Source organism: Cladophialophora psammophila (genome assembly GCF_000585535.1).
Source record: "Cladophialophora psammophila CBS 110553 chromosome Unknown aczJe-supercont1.24, whole genome shotgun sequence".
NCBI classification, from domain to species: domain Eukaryota; kingdom Fungi; phylum Ascomycota; class Eurotiomycetes; order Chaetothyriales; family Herpotrichiellaceae; genus Cladophialophora; species Cladophialophora psammophila.
This window is the reverse complement of record NW_006912945.1, coordinates 194388-217863: the sequence shown is the minus strand read 5'-3', so window position 1 is coordinate 217863 and position 23476 is coordinate 194388. Positions and strand designations below refer to the sequence as shown.

The following is a 23476-nucleotide window of genomic DNA, read 5'->3' as shown; positions in this document are numbered from 1 at the left end:
GACATATCAGGCCCGCAAAACACCGTTACGAGGCCTGATAGTCGACTGTTACAATGACGACGACAACTTCAAAGCGCGTGCTCTTTATGAGTGCCAAGACACCCGGCAATTTTCCAGGGACACGAGATCGCCAGGAGGTACGCACGTTGGCATTGCGTGCGGCGTCCTTTGCCCGGCCAAACAGAAGAAAGAAGAACAGAAGAACTGCGTGTGACGAAGTCCAGTCGGCCTCAGATCATGCTGGACAGAGATGTGCCGACCAAGCGTGGAGCGATCCCACTGCTTCGTCCATCATTCCTCTCGACCCCTCTAGTGTCGTTGGAAATGGAAAGTCCGATCCATTTGACTCGATGCCTGTCCCTGTCACTGCCGACAGCCACGACATTCTGACCTACACCCGATCGTTTACGTATGCAATCAATTGGCCCGACGAACTCGGAGCGTGCCGGGAGGGGGGAAGTCTGTACCTGGCCCATCAGGTCTTGTATAGAAAGTACTTCGAACATGCGGCTCCTCTGAACGGCTTGCTGTCGTACGTCTACAACCTGATGGCCATCGCGCAGCCGGAGAAGGCAGATGTTCACCGGCAAAAATCCATGCAATATTCTGTGAGGTGCTTCAAATGCCTCCGGGGTCTGATCGGGAACTTGGACTACTCGTACGACCAACTACTTCTCATCTTGCAGACGATCTGGCCGCTGGCGAGCGCGGAATATTCAGAGTCTGTTCGGACAGGAGATGACAGCTGCTTCCAACACCGCTGTGCGTTGAAGAGGCTGATTCAACTTCTGGGAGGGCTCAACAGGCTCCCCTTGGTCTACCGAGAATTGTTTGTGCATTTCTTTGCCAAAATTGCCGTCGTAACAGGTACGTGCACTGAAATCGATCCCTCGTCATGGGACCCTGGACCGTGGAATGCTCAATCCATGACATCGACGCCTCGACAAATCGACGGGATTCGCAGTCCGTTATCCCGGCAGACTGATATCCTTGGTAGTACTTTGTCAGATATCTTGGCGGGACTGAGAGAGTTGGTTGCTGTCGAAGAGGTGAAAAGGCAGGGGACCTGGTCCGACGAAGATCACCTCAGTCCGATCTTCCGATGGTCGTTTCTCCGCAGGATTGCCCTGAAGATGCGCCTGTGGAACCTTTGGCACAGCTCAGCAGATCAGCTCAACACACAGCCTTCGCCAAACACGCCGGGCAGCTCGCTGGACTCGTCGCTGTGCCTTGCAGCCCAACTTTTCATTTATCTCAGCCTTGAAGCCCATCCCATCAAGCAGCCGTGGTTCGCAATACCAACGCAGCATGCCGAGATGTTGGAACGGATCAAAGCCATGGACACAGTGCTCTTGCAGCGGGTCAAGGACCTCGATCTGGCAGCGAAAATGGAAGATCCGTTGTTGGATGCGGTAGCCAATAACAACCCGTCTGCCCTGGCACAGGCGCAGGATCTTCTCTGGATCGTTGCCATTGGTGCATGCTTCGAGGAGGAGGTGAGGAAGCAGCAAGGACGAAACCAGATCTTAGATTTGACGGTGATGCCAGAAGCTGCTGCCGCGGCCCGAGCACAAGGACAGGAACCAGAGAATCTCAGTGCGGGTAACGCCGCGGGAACGACACCACCGACGGAATGGTTCTCCATGCGCTTTGGAATACTGGCAAGAAGGCTAGGATATCCAAGGTTCGAGCATGTGCGAGGATCGTTCAGAAGGGAGTATGTCTATGATGGAACGATGATGGATGAGACGTTGGAGAGACTGTTTGATATGGAAATGTAGTCTTTCCTTTGACCAGAAAGCATGCATTATCCCAGTTGCAGATAATAGTCATGGTGCTGGTATTTAAGCGGGGCTCTATGTAATGGCTCACGAGGCTGACGAGGCTTCCCCGGACAGAGCACGAGCTGTACAAGTACTTGGTAGGTGCCCACTTGACGCGGCTCGCTAGTTAAAGCTGCGGGACGCGAGCCCCAGTTTAAGTCAGTTAACTCAGGCAGGCTAGGTGAACCATTGGGGGGTACTCTTGGGGTGCTCAAGGGTGCTCTCCCGAAGCCTCGCTAGCCGGCGGCATGACCCATTAGACTCCTTTCGGCACCCATTGGCATCCAATTACGACTCCCGGATGCCCAACAGTGGGCTGCTGGTTGATCTTCGGGGGCCAGATGCGGCCTGTGCGTGAAATGCCATCATCTTCATTCATGTTGTGAACCCGTGTCGCCGTCCGTCGCCTTCTTTCGAGTCGACGTGACACCGCGATTTGCATGCACGCTTGGTCTCATCGCGTCTGCATTGAGCACTCAGCCTTGCAAGGGGGCACCGTGAACTCGGGCTTTTACTGCTCTCAGAACTTCTGTTGTTGCAGTGTTTCTTGGGTCGTTTGTATATCTTGGGAGAGAGTGCGAGCGTTTGTTGCTGTGGTGAGTTATTGTGGCAACTGGACTCGTGTGCTTTACTGACATCGCGGCATGCTACTCAGTCTGCCTGAAGTTTTATAGACCTGACTTCACCTTATCTCCATTGAATGCAAAATGGCGTCGCCTGCGAGACGCGTGCTCGGTGACAGAGACCCCAACGCGCCCATGCATCAGCAGCCCTCAAAGGTGCCAAACAGAGCCTTACCACTCGCCAGTCCTATCGCGCAACCAAGCGCTGTAAAGCGTCCTCTTCCCTCGGGGCACTCTCCATCAAGCAGTCCTCGCGTTGGCCAGAAACGGAAGATTGGAGCAGTACACGATCACGAACAAGCAGGGTCCCAAGATACAGTTGTTACGGCCACCCCTCTGTCACCGACCTCGGCGCTACTGAGCGCGACACAGTCTGAAAATGAAGACAATGCGCAAATCTCGATGGCCCAGAGCAGGTCGACTCTGGACACCGCCCTCACCTCTTTCTGTGATTCTCAGGAAGAATCGTCTCAAATGGAGAGCGAATTCCACATACACGACGAGCCGAGCCAGCAGACCTTGGACAAGATGGTATGTTAGGCTCAATGGCACGACGTGTCGTTTCTAAGTGATAGATGTAGCACGCCGTCACATTCAGTCAAAGTACATCTCAGCTTGTCCCGCCTCTGCGCCCGAATCTGGCCAAAGAAGCCTCTCAGAGCAGCTTAAGCATGTCCAGCCTAATCGACTTCGACAACAACCGCTCGTCGGAAGATGAAGACATGCAAATGATAGAAGAGCTCGAAAGGGCAAAGGAGAAAAGGCCCAAGACGGAGAAGGACGCCAGGAAGGAGATGATGCTCGAGGTACATGTCCTGTTTGTCCTCTGTAACTCCTTGATCTAACTTTGGTTTTAGAAAGCTGAAACGCTGCGGACTCGATTACAGCTCGCCCTCTACAAAATTCAAACCAACCAGATTACAAGACCATTCGCGCGTCTTCAAGTCCCCAAAGTCACATCTCCCCCTCCGCAGCTCACTGGGTCATCTTCGTCCCCAAGATCTTCATCGACTGTGCGACCGAGCCCTGGACCAGAGAACTCGGCCGCGCAAGAGACTCGAGTTGCCATGGCGCGAGCTCGCGCGACCATGGGTCCTAGACCGGCTATTAAGCTTCTCTCAAGCCTGCCAATGCCAGAGATAGTTCCAACAGCCTTCTCCGCGAGATGGAATCATAAACTCGAACCACAGCAAGGGAGTCAGAGCAGCGAGGTCCACCCGCTGCCCAATATCCCCAGCAGTCCTCCTCTCTTGCGCGCAGACTACTCGGCTGAACACTTGACCGTGGGAGCGACCCATCAAGACACCGAGCCTAGCACGCCCTTGCAGCTGTCTAGCCCGGCGCCTAGTGGACACGGAGATGATGTTGAAGCGGACACTGACCTCCGGCGGAAGTCACTCCAAGGCGTTGGTCTCACTAGTAGTGTGATCAAAGGAGAAGCTGCAAATAGCCTGCTCGAGCTTGTTCGAGGTGTGAGATCCGGCGGCATTGGGATGTGCGGAGTTTGACAATTGTGCCAATTGTGCTCGACATATGCTTTTTTTTTCCTCGACATCTTGCTATCGATTTGTGGCCAGCAAGTGAGGGTGTCAAAGGGTTCTCAGCACTCGTGAGATCTGTGTTCTGGAATTCGAGTCATTTTCTTTATTAGACTTTGATCTACCGCAGTCAGCGTACGATGAAGTAGTGGCAATACAACACTCGGGCATGAGACATGGCTCGTGAGCTGGCCCTTGGAACCGACAGGTTGTCGATGCAATCGAGCCAGTTTGTTTGATTCACTGCTGTCTTTGTCTCAGCCTCAGCTTCACTCCCCTACACGACCTATTCCAAGTTGTGACTCGGCGACCAGTGTTTGATTGTCACAGATGCCGCAACCCGCGTCAAGCCTTTCTCTCTCTTTGTTTGTGGGGAGGAAAAGGAAGAGAAAGAGACAAATTCTAGGTGCAGCCACGTTACATCTAGAGAATGCTCGACAGGTTGGTTCCTCTGACACAGACCAGCCAGCACATCTTTCAGATATTCTCTCGCCAGCGGCCACCCGTCTACATATTTTCCGAAAATCCACGACCGCCGATATATTGGATACAAAGAAAGCATAGCGCAGTCCACAAGCCATGAATCGTCAGCCTACAACGGCGTCACGGTGCACAACTACAAGACCGACCCGTCTTGCAAAACTCGAAGTCGACCAGTCCGCCGCCTCCTCAGACCATCTTGAAATGTCAACATTCGGACCTGCTGCTCCCGCCCCCCGAATCGGTAACGCCCAGGTGTTTTTCCACCTGGGCCACACGGGCCTCGAGGTCGTGCCCAAGCCGTTCCCGGCATGCGTCTCGCCCGGCAAGGGCGTCATCGTCAGAGAAGGCCATTTGCACGGGCCGTGGACCTGCGTTCGACAGCCGTATCACAGCGATATCGAACGCTTCTGCCACGAGGACAACGACGGCGACAAAATACCGCGAACTGTCACATTCCCCGCTGAACCCAGCGCCGGTATCCCCGAGCACAAGATCCGGATCGTGGGCTCGCGGGTGATTGAGTTCTCAGTGCTCGAAGCCGTGGTGGAGCCAGCTCGCTTCGTGCGACTCAAAGTGAAGGCCTTGATCGCCGCGGCAAACGACGAGTTCTGTCCCACGGGTGACACTGTTGGCGTGCCCATCTGGATCGGCGTCGACGAGGGTGGCCCCGAGAACATCTTCCGCGCGGTACATGGGACACACGGGGACGGGCCTTGGGAGGTCAGGTGTGATGGCGGAGCTGTTGTGAGGTTTTAGCCCTGCTGTATTGCATAGGGCGTGGCTGATGTCCATCTACTTATCTATCTTCACCCTTTTCACAGAGTCGGAGCGTTGCTTGCTCACTCACATACTTAAAGGTCCACTTGCCATGCGAGCTAGCTCCAAGATTAACAAGCTCACAAGGTCGCTTGCTCATGAGCGATGAAAGGAAACCTCTCCGGCATCAAGGGCCTTTCATGCATGTAATAGTGCCCAAGGGTTAGTTCCCTTTTTCAACTTGGTTGGACCCTAATACCTCGGGCCCTGCACCAGCATGAGTATGAATGGACTGACACCAATACCGACTAATTCCGTCCCTACCCATATCTTTGGGTGATCTTCGCTAACCCCCTAAAGTGCCAGAACATGTGGGGGAATTCGATCAAAAGCGAGCGTGTTCGTTTGTTTGACGGGGGATTGTTGATTCCCCATATCTATGACTGACTCTTGATGAGAGGACGACGATGAATCATTGATGACCATGACTTCAATGGCCACCAGAGGCCCTCTCAGAAACAGCAACACAAAGTCGTTTGCAACGCAACGTAGACCAAACCAAGCCCGACCAGAGCAACCAGAAGGGCGTCGTAAACGTGTAAACGTGTAAACGAGAGAGAGAGGATGACAAAAGAAATGGAAAAACTATAACCCTCGTTCAGTCAAGACGAAGAAAAGCTGTAGGAATCTCTTCGTCTTCATTTTCGGTCTTCGTCTGCGTTTTGCCCGTACTGTCTATTTCCCTGTCCAACCCACACGCCAACATCGACCAGAGCATATGGCGTTTCACAGGGGCAGAAAAACCAAACGAGGCTGAACTTCCCCATTTCTATATAAATCTTCTCTTCTTCGACTACCTCTCCTTCTTCTCCTGTTTCTATCCCTTGCGATCTACAGCAAGGACAAGATAGGACAGCGCAGAACAAAACTCTAAAGCAAAAACAAAATACCCAACTGCACTACATACCACTCAGGGCACCTTATCATACTTTCCAAGCAATGGTCCAGCCCCCATTCTTCCACGTCGACCACGTCCGGAGGGATATCGAGGCCCTGACGGTCGCGGTGCACGAGCCGGTGCGGGACAACGGCGAAGGAACCTGTATCAAGTCCGCGTGGCTCACTTTCCCCGAACCCGAGCGGGTGCGGGAGACTGCGTCTGAGTCTGTGACTGAGGACGACAAGGGTGAGGGCGAGCGCGAAGGTGAAGGTGATCGCGCAGCCAAAGATACCAGCGCCGCCAACGAGTTCCCCGTACTCCTGTCCGCCGGCGAAGGAATCATCATCCACTACGACCTGTGGGCACAATCCAGCTCCAGCTCCAGATCGGCCATCTACGCATGGAAGGACCATAGGACAGGCAAGTCGAGCGTGGCGATGCCGAGCGCGCAGAACGCGGCGTACGACCTCGACATCGTCGGCGGCACGCACTTTTGCTTCGTGCTCAAGGAGTGGCACAGCTGGGGCTTTCTCCGGCTCAATGTAAAGTGCCTGGTCACCACCTCGGAGCTACCTGCGATCCAGCCCAACTACTCCGACAGCAACGCCCACCACAATCACACCCGGCCGCTGATGTGGATCGGCGTCGGCACCGATACTAATGCCTCCGCCTCCACGGGGAAGAGTCCCAGTCTGGTCCAGCTCGCCTACCGCGTTGGCGGGATGCATCAGGGTTCAAAGCCCGCGTATTGGGTCCACAAGGACGATGATGGTGTGGAGATGATCTGATGGCGGCGACGGTCGGAGGGCTGGGTTCCTCGATGTGAAAGATGCTTCTCTCGACGGACAAGGTGCCAGAGGATTTGGCTTCAGCGTGTGGTTGTGAGGAGTGAAAGGCAGGAGGAGTTTACGCCACGAATGGAACATCTGGGTTGAATATGCCTAGAATATCACTGCCCACAGTTGACGACTTTCGAACCTGTGTCTGTCAAGCGTGACCAGTGGTTCAACATTAGGTGGTCTGTATTGAGTACTCGGCGGATAAGGCTGAGAACCCTGCCCAGGATATTGGCAAAAGCAGCAACTGATGACTAGTCCTCTCTCGGCTAGGAAAACACGTGATATTAGCCTTCGTTTCTCTCGAGTGTTGTGGCTCTTGGGCTCTCTGTCAAGAATGCCTCGCAGGACAACAATGTCTCATCGCCAAATTGCAGCAAAAAGGGATTCGTGCGACTGGTTTCTCGGTATCCCTCTGCATGAAACCCCTAGTTTCAGCGAGAGCTGCAAGTCCCTGCCACCGGCCCCCCACCCCGTCTGAGTACTCTTTTGTAACCATTTTGACGTCGAAGTTGTACACGAAAAGCCTGCATCTATTCAAGCACTAGATATGCTTTCTTTTGTTCATCCACTCGTCACGATACTGTTAACCCGGCTGTGTCATTCCTTTCACATTCCACTGCTTCTGATGGTTGGGCAATTTTTGATCAATCTGTTGGTTCTCTTCCCCTAGAATGTTTCTGGTTCTTCTGCTCCATTCGCTTCCAAGTCCGGGATCTCGAACCCTTCCTCTGTGCTATAGAGTATGGTCTGGATGTTTTTCACGAGTCCGTTTTCATCTGTTTCAAGGGAGGGATCCTGTTCGACTGCATTCTGCAAGAGCAGTTCGATATCGCGGAGTTTGCTGAAATAGAAGTCTCGCTCTTTCTCCAGACCCGCGATTGCTTCCTTCAGCGATTCGTTTTCGGCCTTCAATGCAGATGAACTCCCCCCCCCGGCACCCACGGCCCTTGGCGCAGGCCGATTGACAGGCGTTGTCCCAGTTTTTCGAGTGGTGCTGGCGCCGGTACTTGTTCTTGGAGCGGTTGAAGCTGGTGCGGCGGCACCTGCACTCTTTCTTCGTGCAACAGCGTCATAATCATGACCCGGAAAATATTGATCCCAGAATCGCTTCGACCACTGTAGGAACTCAAGGTTATCTTGCATTTTACACTTGACGAGCTGCTCGACAGGTACGGTTCGGTCGATGCCGTGCTTTGTAAAGCAGTCTGTCATATCGTGGTCAGCGGCGTGCGAAGTGAAAGGAAGGACCTGCCACCCTCCGCTTCGAACGTACTTTGCAGAATCTTGAAGTTTTGTATGTAGGCATATTCGGTATTGACATTGAATTTTACCCGGTTCATGGGAATATCAACTGTAGTCACTAATCAGTGTCCGCGTATCGTCTCTTTGTGCCACAAGCACAATTTCTCGGGGAGCGGAAAGGCGACAGAGGGGACGACGTACGGAAGATGGAGTCGAATAGCTGGCAGAGTGCGGCACTGTCGAGTGCTGTATTAGTATCTGATCCTATGTCTTTCGGAATTATGTCCTACCCTGTCCCGCATTGTTCGACCTTTGTGATGTTGAGTTGAAGGAGGCCGTTCAGCCATGCGAGCAATTCTTGCCTGCACACATGTTAATAACGCCCTGCATATTTCTTCGAGTCTCGCTGGCCGGGGGATGGTTGTAGCATTACCTTGATTCGCTCATGGCTGCACCTATAAAGGGAGAAAGACGGATACCAGTTGAGGCGCAAAGAAATTGACGACAACCAGGGGGGAGAGAAAGAGTCCCGCTTGGAGACGTCTGAGAGACAGATTAATCGGCGCAAACAAGAAGCCAAGAATAAAGACAGCGGCTTGAGGTTGTTCTGATGAAGGAAAGATTTGGACGGGTTGTGCAAGATACAGGGTGAAGGGAAATGTTTTTGTTGCGACGGTGGTTGTTGCTGCGCAGGACACAGGACGCAGGACGCAGGACGGGGATGTTGATCTGTGACGCGGGTCCCTGAGTTTCAGGGATCGGGATCGAGGGGCTCAGCCTGCTTGAGCCTGCTACCAACTAACCACTGTAACCAGCCCTTTGGTTGCCCTTGCCTTCCGGGTGGCTGCCCACTAAACAATTCGAGTTAGTTGGTCGCTTCTGGGTGCCTCCCGCCTGAACGGCACCCAAACGGTTAAAGGAGGCACAGCCAAAACTGCCGGGGTCGCCCAGACCGCCTCCAAAGCCCCGTCACCACCTCACCGTGCTTTGCTGTCCGAGCTACCAAAACATTTCGTTTCTATTGTTATTACACTCAGATTCTCGTGGCATCTATTATCTCCGCCCTTCCCTATGGCCGATCCAACAATCGTTTACTTCGTCGCCTCACTCGCATCGCTGGCCGGTTTGGCTTTGCTCTCATCTCCCTTCTTCACTGATCCGTCGGCCTGGGCATCCGCGGGCGACTTGTTGGCCTGCTCTTCTGGCACACCCTTCGTCAACGGGTTCTGGCCTTCTACATCCGGGTGGTCAGGGGCAACTCCCGGACCGTTGACCTCGTTGCCTTGCTCATCTACCAGTCTCGTCCTGGTCTCGTATTTGGTCTGGAAAGATGCCTTGCCTTCCGCCAACAACGCTTGGACCTGGGCTTCATCTAAGAGGTTGCCGTTCTGATCACGGTATTCAACCCGCTCCTCTTGACCAATCACCTTGCCTTCACCTACCTGGGGAGTGACAGCTGAAGGATCATCTTTTCTTTCCGAGTCGATCTTCACTGACGGAACAGTGGGAGTGGCCCCGCCTTCTCCCAAGAATGGAAGTGGTGTCGAGTACTGGGCGTACTATTTCGGGTCAGTCTTTGGTCACCTCGAGCAGTTTTGTCTAGCTTACATCAGTGTGAAAAGTATTGCAGTCAAAGTCCCAAGTATCAAACAGTCTGACCGATCTGCATTGGTCTTGTGTCCACGGATTTCCATAGATCAATGGAGCGTATAAGGTGAACACACCGATCGCGAAAGCCACAAACAGCACAGCCACACTCCAGCCAATCTCGGGATACTTCTTCAATCCGAGAGACGAGATGCGATTGACGACAAAGTCGAAAATTTGGCACATAGCCATGATGGCGAAGTACAGGGCTGGGAAGTAGTGGTGCAGAAACAGCTGTCTTGCCATCAAGTAAAAGGGGAAGTAGTGAAACGCCCAAGCAAGAACAGTCTGGCCGATTTCATAGTCGAATCGCTTAAAGTTGACGTTGGAATAATCATTGCAACTGCGTTGCCAGCGTAGGACTGCGATGCCCTTGAAAATGACGTAGGTTAAGATGGCCAGACTCGAGGGCCACCAAATGGCGGGATTTCCGAGAAGATAGATCTGACGATGATCTTTGCCCCAGAAATTGATTCCACGACGGAGGATTGGCCAGGAGCCCGGTCGAGAATCCCATGCGTGCGACTCAATCAAGCCAGCATTTGTCCTCCACATGACCTTTTGCAATTCCCAGAACTTGCCCAAGAAGCCAGGGTTCCTGTAGTTAACCTTCTCTGCACTTTCCCCTAGCATTGGATGCTGATTCTGTTCAATGTACCACACGCTGTTGGGAAGGGTGCCTCCTTTAGCACAAGTCACTTCCTGTTGCTCGAATCCCCAATCAGGTAATTTGACCTTGTGTGAGAAGAGGACACAGCCGGTCATGATGTGAACCAGCTTGAATTTGGTCTGAATGGTTCTCAGCCTCTTCTTGGCTTCTTCGCCATCAGACATAGACTTGACAATCTCCACCCGGAAGAGGTCATTAGCGTCGCCTTCAAATCCTTCGTAGCCGTAAGCAGTCACTTCATTTTGCCAGTCGGCCTCGGTAATAGGAGGTCGGACATCATGAGAGTGAATGCGCCGATGGGTTGTTATGTGGTACAGCCTGATAATGTCGCCGTCCTTGATGAACTCGGTAGAATTGGACCACGCTTTAGGGCCTGTAATGGTGACATTGTCGACGGTGACCGGCTGCGTCTGGTTCTCGAGTAGAAAAATGTTGTTTTCGTCCTTATGGGGGTATAGTGTAACCTGCTGTTGTTTGCTGCCACCGGGGTACATGTGCGGATGGGAGTGGAGGTAGCCACCTTGGGTGTTGTGATGCCGAATGGTCACTTCGCTGCCAAACAAGACGTCGGCAGGAGTGTCGGCCATGCCCTTGTTGTTCAAAGTTGCTTGGAATTCAGAAGACATGAATCCGTCACCGTCGCCGGGATTAACCAAACAAAGGAAATGAATCCCAAACATTCCCACATAGAATGCGATCGGGATGACAATCAGACAAAAGACTCTGGCAAAGAAATGCTTGAACCATTTCCTCGGGTTGACGTTGACGCTATCGCCAAGCAGAACCCACAATTGGAGGATGGTCAAGCTGCCGACCCATGCGATGGTGAAGAGACCAACCCATTTGACGCTGGCGGTGGCACCCAGGCCTAAACCAGTAGCTGCAAGCCAAAACCACCAACTTGCGTCAAAAGCTCGGTCGGGACCCAGTTCATGTTGGTTTGTGAAGCAAGTCCATGCCAGAGCGGTGAAAGCGGTGCAGATGACCAAGGGCGAGTCGAGAAGAATCAGCCTTGATTGTGTGATCAGTCCATTTTCAAAAATCAAGAGCGCGGCGCCGAGACAAGCTGTGACTGTTCGGCATCCGTACGCTTTCAAGGTCAAAAACATCGTGGGAATGGTGAGAACTCCAAGGATAGCAGGTAGGAGGCGCATCGAGACGTAAGGGACTTTGGGCTCGAGATAATCCTTTCCAATGTCCTTAAAATCAAAGTCGCCGTTGAAGCCGGCCAGCCAGCCAGCCAGGGTAATGAGGAGTTTGGCTAGAGGAGGATGGACATCCATGAAGAACTTGCCCTTGATGTACTTGGTAGCAAACCCACCGAAACTGCAGTTTCCATTAGTACATTGTTACTTTGTGACTTGTTGGTCAACTTACTGGACCTCATCGAAGACGACGCTGGTGGGTTGGTAGATCTTGAACAGGCGGACGACGCCAGCCAACAGAGTCAGCAGTGCCATGATCTGATAGTCCGACATGGGGAGCAGGAATATATCATTGTCTGTCACTCCTTCTGATGCGTAGCTCTTTATTTTACTGGATTGCGTGCGGATCCTGTCACCGCTCACTCCGTTCGAGGTCGGTGCGGGAGAAGTAGCCTTTTGCGAGGCAGCATTTTTGCGCGAGGGGGCGTTGGCCATGATGAGGGAATCGGGCCTGCTGCCTCAAAGGAAAATGGGGAATATAGTAGCAATTGTGCCAAAAGGCTGAGCTGCAGAGGACACGGTCGACGCAGTCTGCCGTCCCCCTTAGCTTCTGGCGGGACAGGAGAAACTTGGATCAACGAGAGACAAGAAGAAATAGACCGGTCATTAGCAGGTCAAACGACCATGATGAAAAGGAAGAAGACAAGCACGAAGGGAAAAAGGAGCAAAGGGGGTTGAAGGCTGGATGCAGTGAAGTTCAGGAGTAACAATTGCCAACTTGTTCATTGAGGGCTTGTGTCTCCGCAGGTGGCTCAGCTGTACTTCGTACTCCGTACCAAGTAACTTTTCGTTGGCTCGCGTCCAAGTCTTTACTTAGAACGACACGCATGTGCAAGGCAAATCCTCCTTTTCCCTTCAGCGAGCAAAGCGAGCCTCCAACTCCACAAGCATGCCTTAGCCACAGGCTGCACCAGCCACAGATTTCAGATTTCTCCCCAAACTTCGCATTTTGTTCGACATCAGGCTGTAGTCACGGTCAGTCCAGCATCTCCTCGCAGCAAACCTCTCGTGCGCACCGACTGCGTCCAACTCACTAGAGGAGCACATCAAGACTTCCTAAGAGCATATCCCTCCAGCATCTGTCCGAGCGCAAAGTCGTGTGTGGATTTGAAACAGGCGCAGACGTGGTGGGTTTGTCCTGGTGGACAGACGGAGAGCAGCAAGCATGGCACAGAACGGAGCAGTTCCCGAACTTCCAGAATCCGTCTCGAAACCTCCCGAAGGCATTGTCCTGCCGCCCAAGGACATAAGAGCCATTGTCGAAAAGACTGCCGGCTACGTGGCGCGCAACGGCCCGGTCTTCGAAGATCGCATCCGCGACAAGGAGCAAGCGAATCCGAAATTCTCCTTCCTCTCTCCTCACGATGCGTACGCTCCTTTCTATCAGTGGCGACTGTCTGAAGTGCGTTCGGGACGAGGCACGGCTGTGTCCGCTGGGAGACCAGGAGATGCGACCCCCATGCCAGAAAAACCAAAAGGCCCAGAACCACCTCCGGAGTTTCAATTCAGTGCGCGAATGCCTAATATCAGTGCTTTGGACCTGGAAGTGGTCAAACTCACAGCTCTGCATGTTGCTCGCAAGGGCAAGAGTTGGATGACGGCCCTGTCGCAACGAGAAGCCCGAAATTACCAGTTCGACTTCCTCCGCCCGCAACACTCGCTCTATAACTTCTTCCAGCGCCTTGTTGATCAATTCACAATCCTCCTTCAGACGGGCCCAGAAGGTCAAAAGACAGAACAAGCCCGCATCCAAGTACTCCAAGCCAACATCCAGGACCGATTTCGGGTGCTGAATCTAGCAAAGAAACGGTCGGAATACATCAAATGGCAGGAAACCCAAAAACAGAAGAAAGAAGAGGTAGAAGAGGCCGAACGAATAGCCTATGCCCAGATTGACTGGCACGACTTTGTGGTCGTCGAAACAGTACTGTTCACCGAAGCAGATGAGCAGGCCGATCTTCCTCCTCCAACCACACTGAATGATCTCCAGAGCGCGAGTCTCGAGCAGAAAGCGATGATGAGCCTGGCTAGACCAGACATGCGGATCGAAGAGGCCATGCCTACAGAAGACATGAGCGGCTATGCCTACAACGATCAATTCGGAGGATATCCTCAGGCCAACGGCTGGGCTCCTCCCCCAGAAGCGCCTGCCCCAGCGGCAGTGCCAGGATATACTCCGTCCCCTGTGCCGCAACAACCCTCGCCAGCCATACCTCAAATCCCGACACCAATACCATCCTACCCATCTCCTGCTCCTCCCGTTCCCTCCCCGCAACCTCTATCAGTGCCCATACAGCAACCACCTCCCCCAACGGCTTCTCCCGCCCCAGTACCAGGTCAACCTCCCATGCGCATAAAACAAGATTACATCCCGCGCGCCCAACAACGTGCGGCCACCGCTCGTGCCGCTACAGCCCTGTGTCCAAATTGCGGCCAACAGATCCCCGTCGCCGAGCTCGACGCTCATTTGCGCATCGAGTTACTCGACCCGAGGTGGAAAGAGCAGCAGTCTAAAGCTGCGCAGCGGTTTTCGACTACGAATCTGGGTGGTACGGATGTTGCAGCGAATCTGAAGAGGCTGAGGGCGAGGACGGATGGAGTCACCAGCGACCCAGTCGCGGAGGCGGCAGCCAGGGTCTTGGGCGAACAAGAGGAGGAGGAAAGGAGGAAGAGGTTGAAGCTTGACAGCCAGCCTGGGGCGCCAGCGTATCCTGCCGTGGGAGCACAGATGCAGGGCGGGCAGCATTCAACGGATGTGCAGGAGCAAATCCGGCAGATCCACAGCAAGTACAAGTCGTGATGACGAGGAAACTGTACATTAATACCTCCCCACCGTCTCCTCTAAGAAGAACTCCCGCGCTGGAACCGAACGCGGAAGAAACGAGGATTCTTCGGAATCTGACAACCAGTCAGTCCGCCAGATGGGGCAAAGATTCTTCGTGAAACATGTTTTCAAACCAAAATGAACCGCCCGGTCTATGACTTTGTCCCATCGAGTTCACCGCCTCAGCCTGATATCCACAAAATGAACGTGGAAATCGCGAGGTCAATATCGATCACTCATGGGTTGTCAACTGTAACAGAACGCTTGTATTCCCCAGGTGTTCATGGCCCCTATGCTAGTGATCAATGAAGAGGTTAAACCAGAGCTAGAGGCGCTGAACAGCAAAATGACTAGTCTAAGGCGCGACATGATTCACGTCCCTTCGAGAGGAATGGTCCACAAACACATATAAAAGATGCATTATCATATTCATACTGTGTATCTGATAGATCTTTGCCCATCCGTCATCATGCCCCCCCACCCTTTGAGATATTGCTTATTACTTATTTTTGAGTGTTATTCGAATGCAAATAGGTACAGGTGCTGCTCGAGACCGCAGCAAGCGACGACAGGTTTATAGCGGCCAAAGCATCCAGACAAACTCGCTTGAACGCGATGACCACAAAAGAATCCTGGGTATCGCACCACAGACAGACTTTTGTCCGAATTAGAAGGTAAAGGTCGATTATTTGCAGAGATGGGTCAACAAGGGGAGCAGGTCTCCGGCGTGAAACCATCAGGTACCAGATTGAGTCGGTATAGTGGTCCTGTCGCGAACTGTGGCATTGCCATTCGTATCATTGCCTAGAGTTGTGTTTGTCGCTCCGGAACCTACTCGAACTGCCTGGCGAGAACCAGGTCTGTCGTCCTTGGAAGTTCGTGATGTACGGGACAAGGTACGGTCAGGTATGACCGCGGTTGGACTGACGACAGGGCGGGTCAGGTCTTCCTCAGGGTTATATGCAGAGGCTTCGAGGTCATCGAAGTCTTGTCCAGGGTTTGCAGTTTGATATTCGCAGCTCTTGATGAACCAGAAGAAACCAGCTGCGAGCAGCGAACCTAGCAGAGGACCAACCCAGTAGATCCAATGTTCACTTGGGAACTCGTGATTAGCGACACAAGGACCGAAGCTTCGAGCAGGGTTCAGAGATCCGCCGGTGTAGTACACGCCTAGATGTCTTGTCAGCGACAGGCAAGCATAGAACGTGAATCTTGTTTACCAGCCAACTCGGCAATAAAGAGAGATAATCCAATCCCCACGGGGGCGAGAAATGTCCCTTTATGCTTCTCAGCCTGTGGAAAGACCGTCATTAATGGACCACAATGATGGCCTCCTCAGATACTCACAGCCAGCATGAAGATGGTGAAAACTAGTTGGGAGGTGAGGAACTATGTAGATGTGAGCAAGCCGTCCCAAGCCGACAGTGGCAAACTAACCATCTCAATGAAGACTCCTTGTGCCTGGTTTGTTCCCCCACTAAGAGATGTTGTAACAGCTAGAGGTCCTGGGAAAAGTGCTTTGACAACTCCGGCCGACGCCATTGCCCCTAACATCTGTGCAATGAAGACAAGGCCCCCTCGAATGAAAGGGATGGCGCCAATCAGGCAGAGACCGAGGGTGACCTGCAATGTTATCAGCCCATCATCTTCATCTTTTTCACCCTGGTTCTCATACAGCAGGATTGAAGAGACCGCCTGAGATTCTGAAGAAAATCCAAGCATTGACAGCAAGAGAAAACCCGAAGCACAAGCTGATGTAGAGGAGCTGAATGGGATTCGGCCCTTGAGGAAGGTCTGTACTCGTGTTTCCAGCAACAGTTTGAGGAGTGTTAGCCACCTGAGTACCGGCAAAGGCGAAGAAGCTGTCGAATAGTCAGTTTCGGAGCCCCATTCTAAAACGAGGATGGCGCTCACAGGAAGAGAAACGTGCCGACAAATTCGCCGGCCATGGCAATGAAATGGTTTCGCGGCTTGTTTGGGATCCTCATGAAAAAGGAGCTCGGCTTCGGGCCATGCATTTTGTCGTCTTCACCTGCAGCTGTTGCTCCAGTCTTGGATTTGCCTCTCCGATGTCCAAAGATACCCGGTAGAAAGCCGGACGTGGGGTTGATGTTATTCATCTTTGCGGTTGCTGTTTGCGTTTCACACACGCAGCTGGCAGCAAATGACGAGGGAAGGCGCAGCCTTTTTGAGCAAGACGGAAGGAGCTGACTGAACACGAGGCTGAAGTTGCTCGCCGGGCCACAGAAACTGCTTCAAACTTCAAATACTCGATGGTCGAACCGGTTTTGCATCCAATCATGGGAGCACAACGGTGCGCAAAACAAGCAGTTCAACAAGGTCAGAAGTTCTGATAGGAAGAGAGGGGGACGCTTCTGCTCAGGATAGAGAAGATAACGGTTAGTTGATCTACGGAGGTGGTCGAGAAGTCATGGTGGCCTCCCAGCCGCATACCAAGCTGTAGGACGGCCACAGGGCTCTTGGAAAACGGCACAGACGCCATTGAAAGTAAAATCTGTTGGGAGTTGATATGGAGATTGACCTATAGTAGGCAAATGGTCGATGGACGAACATGGGATGGACATGGCGTGTGAAGTTGTGGCATCGACTTTGGCATCGACATGACGAAAGAGGCCCTGCTTGGAGCCTCCAATTGGGCATGGCGCGAATTCAGCTCGGGCTTGGGCGGGAATCCACAGGACAATCGCCCCTAACGGGCCCAAGCTAAGCTGAAATGAGGGAAAAGAGGGGGCACACTTCCAGATTTTTAGGGGGGGGGGGCCATCTAGGGCCATGCAGGGGACCATATACCGAAGCCCACAGCCCTAATCATGCCTACCCAGCACAACACATACCTACTCCATACACGTCCTTAGTTTAAGTAAACCAGGAGAAAGTTTGGTTGGAAACTCATCAGAAAGATCTCGAATAGCATCTGGGCAAGATTGACAGGTCTGGAATGCCCGAAAATCAGAACTCGAGCAGAGACAGTGCTTGTTGTTCATCGCGTTGGTGCTCCCACCCTCGACGGGAGCAGGCAGCGGGTCTTAGATATTCAAAATGTCATCATAACCTTTATATCCACCTTGCGGTGACCTTCTCCCTACAAGTGCGTACCTACGACGCGCAATCATTTGCTCAAGGAGATATTAGTCACGTGACCGCGCCCTGGCTGGTCTATCCCGCACCGGTGGCCAGTGGGTGCCAGGGTCTACCCAAGTATCCTTCCCAGCATCAGGCTGCAGCTGGTACATTCAATCTTCGAGGACGACATCTTTTCTACCTATACAAGCGCGAACCACCCATCTACGTTCGTTTGACCACCCGTCCGAGCCGTTTGTCCGTCGCACTGTGTCGCCGGCTTCGCAACTGCAGCCCGTGTAAACCGCATGGAGGATTGCACCATCTCTCCTTGACTTGTGGCAATAGCCAGTCCTATTAGCCAAACATGCGTCCCCTCCGCTTCTTGCTGTTACTCTTCTTCTTTGTCGCTCTGCCCGTGGCACTGACCTTCTGGTCATTGCTGGCTGCAAGCGTAGACGCGGTCGACTCCTTTCAGCCTGGCTACAACACCAAGTCTGGTCGCCTGAGGGCTCTCTTCTCCTTCTCGACCCCCTCCTCCCTGTTCCCGCCCTCTGCGGTTATTAGCCTGACCAACGACAACTCGACCTTCTTCCTAGCCAGGCCCGCTGCTTTTGGTCCTAACCTTCCGTCTAAGGGTCTGAGTGGTCAACTATGGGTGGGCAAGGGCTTCGGAGACGATGCTTTGCTGAAAGAGGAGAACATCCATGTGGCAGGATGGGAACTGGGCTGCTCCGACGTCCCGGGCTGGGTTGAAGAGAGGGCAAAAGGCATCAAGAACCTTCCAGCAGTCGACCAAAGTCAGGCAAAGCCCAAAGTAGCTCGAAGCATTGAAAACGATGGATCAGGCCGCGATGTTACCGAATCCCTTTCCGACGAGAATCTCCCACAAGACGATGGTACTGACGACTATCTACACCATCCTCTCCCCGATTCGAATCCTGCAACACCCGGTAAACCAGGCGAGCCTGCCAACGTCAATCTTTCAGACAAGAAAAAGAAAGCCACCCATGCCGACATAGAGTCGCTGCAAGAGAGCGCCGACATTGCGGGCAAGATTGTCATGCTCAGCCGTGGCGGCTGCGGGTTCTTGGAGAAAGTCAAATGGGCTCAGCGACGTGGGGGCATTGCCCTGATTGTTGGTGACAACGAAAAGGGCGCCCAGTTGACAATCATGTACGCAAAGGGCGATACCTCGAATATAACAATCCCTGCGCTGTTCACCTCATACACGTCCGCGCACCTCTTATCTTCACTGGTGCCTCAAGACGATGGTGATGACGAAAACGCTAACTCTAAGGGACATGACAAGGCTACGACGGTGATTTCGGGTGCAGATCAGAAACAGCAGGCGAACAAACCGGTCTTTACGTCCACCAAACCAGTAGCTACGAGGCCGACCTCTGTATTGGCAGCTGCAGCCGAGGAGGAGCAGGAAGAGAGCTGGGTGAAGAATGTCCTCTCAGCCATGGGACTAGGAGATAACTCTCCGTTTTCCCATTCTGAGGATAGCCGTCGACCTCCTAGCAGTGGAAATATCGATTGGGTCCTCCTGGAGGACTGGAAAGAGGAGGCTCGACCAGATCTCAAGGACAGTAAAAACACATTAACCAGTGCCGCTACGATAATCACCTCCACACTCAAGGCAAAATCGACAAGTTCCAAACGGCCTGGAGGGGATGATTTTGTAATCGGAGTACAAGACTGGCGAGACACAGATCTTGTAGCACCAAAGCCCACCACCACTGCACAGACCGCTCCTGAAGAGGCCGGCAAGGGCTTGCCCACGGATACCGCGAGCTCGGCGAAAGCTTCCACTAGTCTGGATGCAGCTCTGAAAGGTGGCAGCATCACTCCCGGCAGCGGAGAATACGACCATGAAAAGTCGGAGCATCTGAACCACTTCCAGCGAGGCAACACGCCTGCGAACCGGGCGTTCAGTAATAACCACGCTCGCCAGGGTCAAGAAAAGGGTTCATGGTTCCACGTTTTCCGCTCTGGTCAGGGCATGAAAGAGGTTCTGCAAGAGAATGAAGCTATAAATGACAAGGACAGCCGGGGAAAGGAAAAGGGCCCGAACTCTGCGGCTGCAGGCGAAGAGCATGATCACGCCGGCCTATGGGTTACCCTCACGCCCACCAGCGTCTCTGCAAGTCCATTTTTCGACACACTCCTCGTCCTAGTGGTCAGCCCACTTGTCACTTTGACAGTTGTCTACGCGCTTCTGCTCCTCCGCTCACGGATTCGGCGTCGAAGATGGCGTGCACCGAAATCCCTGGTCGACCGGTTACCGGTTCGCACGTACCACACTATGGGTACGGCTTCATCCACCACTTCTTCGCGAGTTGAATCGCCGGATGGAGCCTCTCCTACTTCACCACTGCTCATCTCCGCAAGCCAGAGCGTGTCTCACCGGCCTCGTCCGCGTTCACAAACCACCACGGGCATCTTCTCTGGTGGAAGTGTAGAAAGTCAGCTTTCGCATTCCCGAAGCCCGCACACAGAAAAGCACACCTCGAAACCTGCAAAACGGAAGCGCTACACAGGTCGACAAGTCGAATGTGTGGTATGTCTCGAAGAGTACGTCGATGGCGAAAGTCAAGTCATGTCCCTGCCCTGTGGGCACGAATTCCATGTCGAGTGTATTACGCCTTGGCTCGTTACAAGGAGGCGGACCTGCCCCATTTGTAAGGGTGATGTTGTAAGAAGTATGGCGAGACAAGGAACGCAGAGGTATGATGACGAGGAGGAGGAAGAGGATGACGATAGCGGCGACAGCCTTGAAATCGGACGGAGGGAACGTGAAAGAACGAGCGACGATGTTCAAAATCGAGTAGCTCAGACTGTGAACCAGGAACCCAGTGCGGCGATTCCGATCCCTACTTTGAGCAGGGAAGATGAGGATGTGGAACGAGGGCAGGACCTTGACGTACCACTTCTAGGTGAATCACAATCATTGAGCTCGGAATCAACCATCACACTGCAGAGACGGCGACAAGACCATGGAAGAGATAGGGAGAGAGGCGGGGACAGAGAAAGACATTCTATGTGGAGAAATATGGTCTCTGCGAGTGTGAGTCGACTCAGTGGGGATACACTCTGGCGACAGACGCCTGTGGACCGAAGCCGGTGAGCTGGTTCTCGGTTGCCTGGTTGCCGTATGCCTTGATGAGATATGCACCAGGAATCACTTACAGCCAGCCGAAGGGCGGAGTTACTCCCATATTTCTACAATCCAATAATTTGGGGGAAGATGGATGCGGCTTGTGTTGGGACATGAGCGTTGAATCGACATCACGTTCTCGGACCCCTGGGGTGAGCCCGGGCTTGGGTATGAGGCCCACGGTGCTTTACCTACATACTCATTATCGCAGGTACCATGAAGACGAGTTGGGTCTATGGCTGTCACGAACTCTTTGTGCTATAAGAGCGTCTGCGGCTGTGTTTTTCTACTAGGCAAGAGAGGATACTGCAATACTAATCTCTTCAACGAAAAAAGAAAGAGCAAAAAGGAAACTCCAATTAAGATTGCAAGTCCCAAGATCAGACGGGGGTTTGAAGGGGGGAAACTGACTCAATCGTTTCATTGCGTTGGGTATATTGAAAATTATAGTAGTACACATCACATGGACACTGCACAATAGATGCAGCAACGTCGAGTTGATCGAGGTATCCTCATGTTGCACCACATCGGCGCATTTTGCCCATGTCCATTTAAGGAGTCTCCCTACTAATGCACATGCAATGCCGCTCATATTTTCAAAGCTCTGGAGCCGCCGACACCGGATATTCAACTCTGGGTCTTCGGTTCTGGCTGGGGGACCTGCATGCACGCGTCGTCTCATCTCACTTTAGGGAAAGGCGTCCAGTTACCGGTGCTGGTGGCCTTCCTAGTCGTCTTCATATCTTGCTGTGATTCTTTCTTTTTGATGTTCAGTGGCGCCGGCTCCAGTACACCATTGGGATGTTCCTCATCGACCAGAGAATGCCGCGTCACAGCACCGATACCACTCAGGTCAGGCTTGTAAGGTTGCAGATTGCTAGGCATAACCCATCCTTCAGGTGCTGGAATCTCGACCTTCTTTCCCGTTTCTGCGTCGACGAGGAAGTGACGTGCTGGTAGTACTTCGACTGCTTTGATGGGTTGTGTATAGGTGTAGTAGTGATGCACATGGATTTCTCGGGTGATTTCTTCTTGTACTATCTCCTTTTTATCACGTTTGATGACTTCGTGTGTTACGGCTGGTCGGACAACCTCTTCAACTTCGGTGTCCTCGCTTTTCCCTGGTTTAAACGCGGGAGGGAGAAGGACTTGCTCGTTCTTCCCAGCGACGGTGTTGGGGTTGGTAGAGGTCGCGGATTGCATCGTTTCGGTAGTCGTCCCATAGGAGAAATATGAGCTTGGAATGTGGTAGAGGGGATTCAAGGGAGAAGGGTCGTTCGGTGCTAGGGGTTGATAGCGTGGCGTCCTGATAGGATTGGGAGGGCTAGGAGAGCCAGCGGAAGATGACTTTTCGCTGTCAGAGTCCGGCTTAGGGCTATGCTCTGCTGGCGAGGATTTAGGTCTCAGAGAGAGTGGTGCGTGGATTGTCGAGGCAGGAGACTTGAGCTCGTCGGAAGAGCCCTTTTTCGATTTTGGGCGATCTGTTGTCCCAAAAGATTTCTTTCGGAGAGAGAAGGATCGCTGAGGGACAGCCTGATCGGCCGACTGGGGCAAGGCTGTGATGTCTTTCTCATCAAGTGATGGTCTTGGGAGACGGGAGGCAGTTTCCGACATGGCAGAGACGCTGGCAGACTTCTTCAACATCTGCTGTGAAGGGCGCTTCTGTAGACGGCTTCTTGAGCGAGTAGGACGGGCCACAGGAGCGGAATCATCACTGCGATGGATGGTAGGATTGGCCGTTGCAGGACGCTGGACCGGGTCTTGCCATTGGCGAGGAGCGCCGTGGTAGCTGTGACTGAGGTTTCGACTGTGATTGGGATTCTGGCTGCGATTTCTTTGTTTCCCAGTTGCTGCAGAAGAGGTGTTGGTGGTGTTGGTGGTGTGAGAGGTGCTGATGGTGCTGGTGGTGCTGCTTGGATGCATGACGTAGGGGAAGCATTTCGGGTCGCAGTCAGCAGGATGTGCGCGGCGTTGAGCCGCTGCGGCTGCCTTTGCCGTTGCTGTGGTCATGGTGTTTTTTGCTTTTTGTTCTTGCTGCAGGAAATATGTTAAGGAAAAGTGGCTCTTCTCTTCCCGGACTATGGAGCTGGACCCGGTACAGTTACAGCTGTACCAAAGGAGAGACAAAAGGCAGATCGAAATGGAAGATTGCGAACGCAAACGGCGACCCAGGCTCCTACCTGTCCCAGCCTGCCCAGCTCCCTTTTTCCCACGCTACTCACCTCCTGTTTGATCTTGGGTGAACGACTCGGTACTTACGAGTACTTGCTCTACCCGTCGACGGATCCCCAAGGCCACAGAAAAACAGCTTTTTGCGTCGCTAGACCTGAATTGCGAGACCGCTCCACCTCGTCTACACGCACGGTATTGAAGACTTTACCTAAGATGGCGCAGAGGAACAACAGCCACCAGGGAAGACCCATGGAGCGGACGTTGACCTTGTGGGATTTGGAATCCACAATGCCGACACACCTGTCGAGCGATTGGATGACGATCTGTGCCAACCTTGGCTCATGGCCGACCAGGCACAATGGACTAAACCCCAACCCACGCGGGAGAAGCTGAAGGGCTGGAAAGTGGCTTTAGAGTCTAGGGGAAGATGTTGGAGGGGCCATTAGGGTGCAGCTTAGCCGGTCAGAGAG

At 53.1% G+C, this 23476-nt stretch overlaps 10 protein-coding genes across 10 annotated transcripts; 6 read left to right on the top strand and 4 right to left on the bottom strand.

The window, feature by feature from the left end:
- Positions 1-53: 53 nt before the first annotated feature.
- A1O5_11204 (uncharacterized protein) lies at positions 54-1781 on the top strand (the record flags this gene model as incomplete). The annotated part of the gene is made up of 1 exon (XM_007751777.1): positions 54-1781. One exon carries the CDS (start codon positions 54-56, stop codon positions 1779-1781), a length of 1728 nt encoding a protein of 575 aa, XP_007749967.1.
- A 749-nt stretch (positions 1782-2530) lies between these two features.
- Positions 2531-3954, top strand: A1O5_11203 (uncharacterized protein; the record flags this gene model as incomplete). The annotated part of the gene is made up of 3 exons (XM_007751776.1): positions 2531-2977; positions 3028-3252; positions 3304-3954. 3 exons carry the CDS (start codon positions 2531-2533, stop codon positions 3952-3954), a joined length of 1323 nt encoding a protein of 440 aa, XP_007749966.1.
- A 609-nt stretch (positions 3955-4563) lies between these two features.
- Positions 4564-5223, top strand: A1O5_11202 (uncharacterized protein; the record flags this gene model as incomplete). Its single annotated transcript, XM_007751775.1, has 1 exon — positions 4564-5223. One exon carries the CDS (start codon positions 4564-4566, stop codon positions 5221-5223), a length of 660 nt encoding a protein of 219 aa, XP_007749965.1.
- A 999-nt stretch (positions 5224-6222) lies between these two features.
- A1O5_11201 (uncharacterized protein) lies at positions 6223-6951 on the top strand (the record flags this gene model as incomplete). The annotated part of the gene is made up of 1 exon (XM_007751774.1): positions 6223-6951. One exon carries the CDS (start codon positions 6223-6225, stop codon positions 6949-6951), a length of 729 nt encoding a protein of 242 aa, XP_007749964.1.
- A 717-nt stretch (positions 6952-7668) lies between these two features.
- Positions 7669-8691, bottom strand: A1O5_11200 (RP/EB family microtubule-associated protein; the record flags this gene model as incomplete). Its single annotated transcript, XM_007751773.1, has 5 exons — positions 7669-8207; positions 8276-8353; positions 8446-8480; positions 8535-8606; positions 8678-8691. The coding sequence occupies 5 exons, from the start codon at positions 8689-8691 to the stop codon at positions 7669-7671; spliced, it is 738 nt and encodes a 245-aa protein (XP_007749963.1).
- A 644-nt stretch (positions 8692-9335) lies between these two features.
- A1O5_11199 (dolichyl-phosphate-mannose-protein mannosyltransferase) lies at positions 9336-12201 on the bottom strand (the record flags this gene model as incomplete). The annotated part of the gene is made up of 3 exons (XM_007751772.1): positions 9336-9803; positions 9853-11887; positions 11939-12201. The coding sequence occupies 3 exons, from the start codon at positions 12199-12201 to the stop codon at positions 9336-9338; spliced, it is 2766 nt and encodes a 921-aa protein (XP_007749962.1).
- A 730-nt stretch (positions 12202-12931) lies between these two features.
- Positions 12932-14566, top strand: A1O5_11198 (uncharacterized protein; the record flags this gene model as incomplete). The annotated part of the gene is made up of 1 exon (XM_007751771.1): positions 12932-14566. The coding sequence occupies one exon, from the start codon at positions 12932-12934 to the stop codon at positions 14564-14566; it is 1635 nt and encodes a 544-aa protein (XP_007749961.1).
- A 760-nt stretch (positions 14567-15326) lies between these two features.
- On the bottom strand, positions 15327-16710 carry A1O5_11197 (aquaporin rerated protein, other eukaryote; the record flags this gene model as incomplete). Its single annotated transcript, XM_007751770.1, has 6 exons — positions 15327-15760; positions 15811-15883; positions 15938-15979; positions 16028-16213; positions 16266-16452; positions 16505-16710. 6 exons carry the CDS (start codon positions 16708-16710, stop codon positions 15327-15329), a joined length of 1128 nt encoding a protein of 375 aa, XP_007749960.1.
- A 1328-nt stretch (positions 16711-18038) lies between these two features.
- Positions 18039-20804, top strand: A1O5_11196 (uncharacterized protein; the record flags this gene model as incomplete). Its single annotated transcript, XM_007751769.1, has 2 exons — positions 18039-20613; positions 20683-20804. The coding sequence occupies 2 exons, from the start codon at positions 18039-18041 to the stop codon at positions 20802-20804; spliced, it is 2697 nt and encodes an 898-aa protein (XP_007749959.1).
- Positions 20805-21512: 708 nt separating this feature from the next.
- Positions 21513-22844, bottom strand: A1O5_11195 (uncharacterized protein; the record flags this gene model as incomplete). Its single annotated transcript, XM_007751768.1, has 1 exon — positions 21513-22844. The coding sequence occupies one exon, from the start codon at positions 22842-22844 to the stop codon at positions 21513-21515; it is 1332 nt and encodes a 443-aa protein (XP_007749958.1).
- Between the last annotated feature and the right edge of the window lie 632 nt (positions 22845-23476).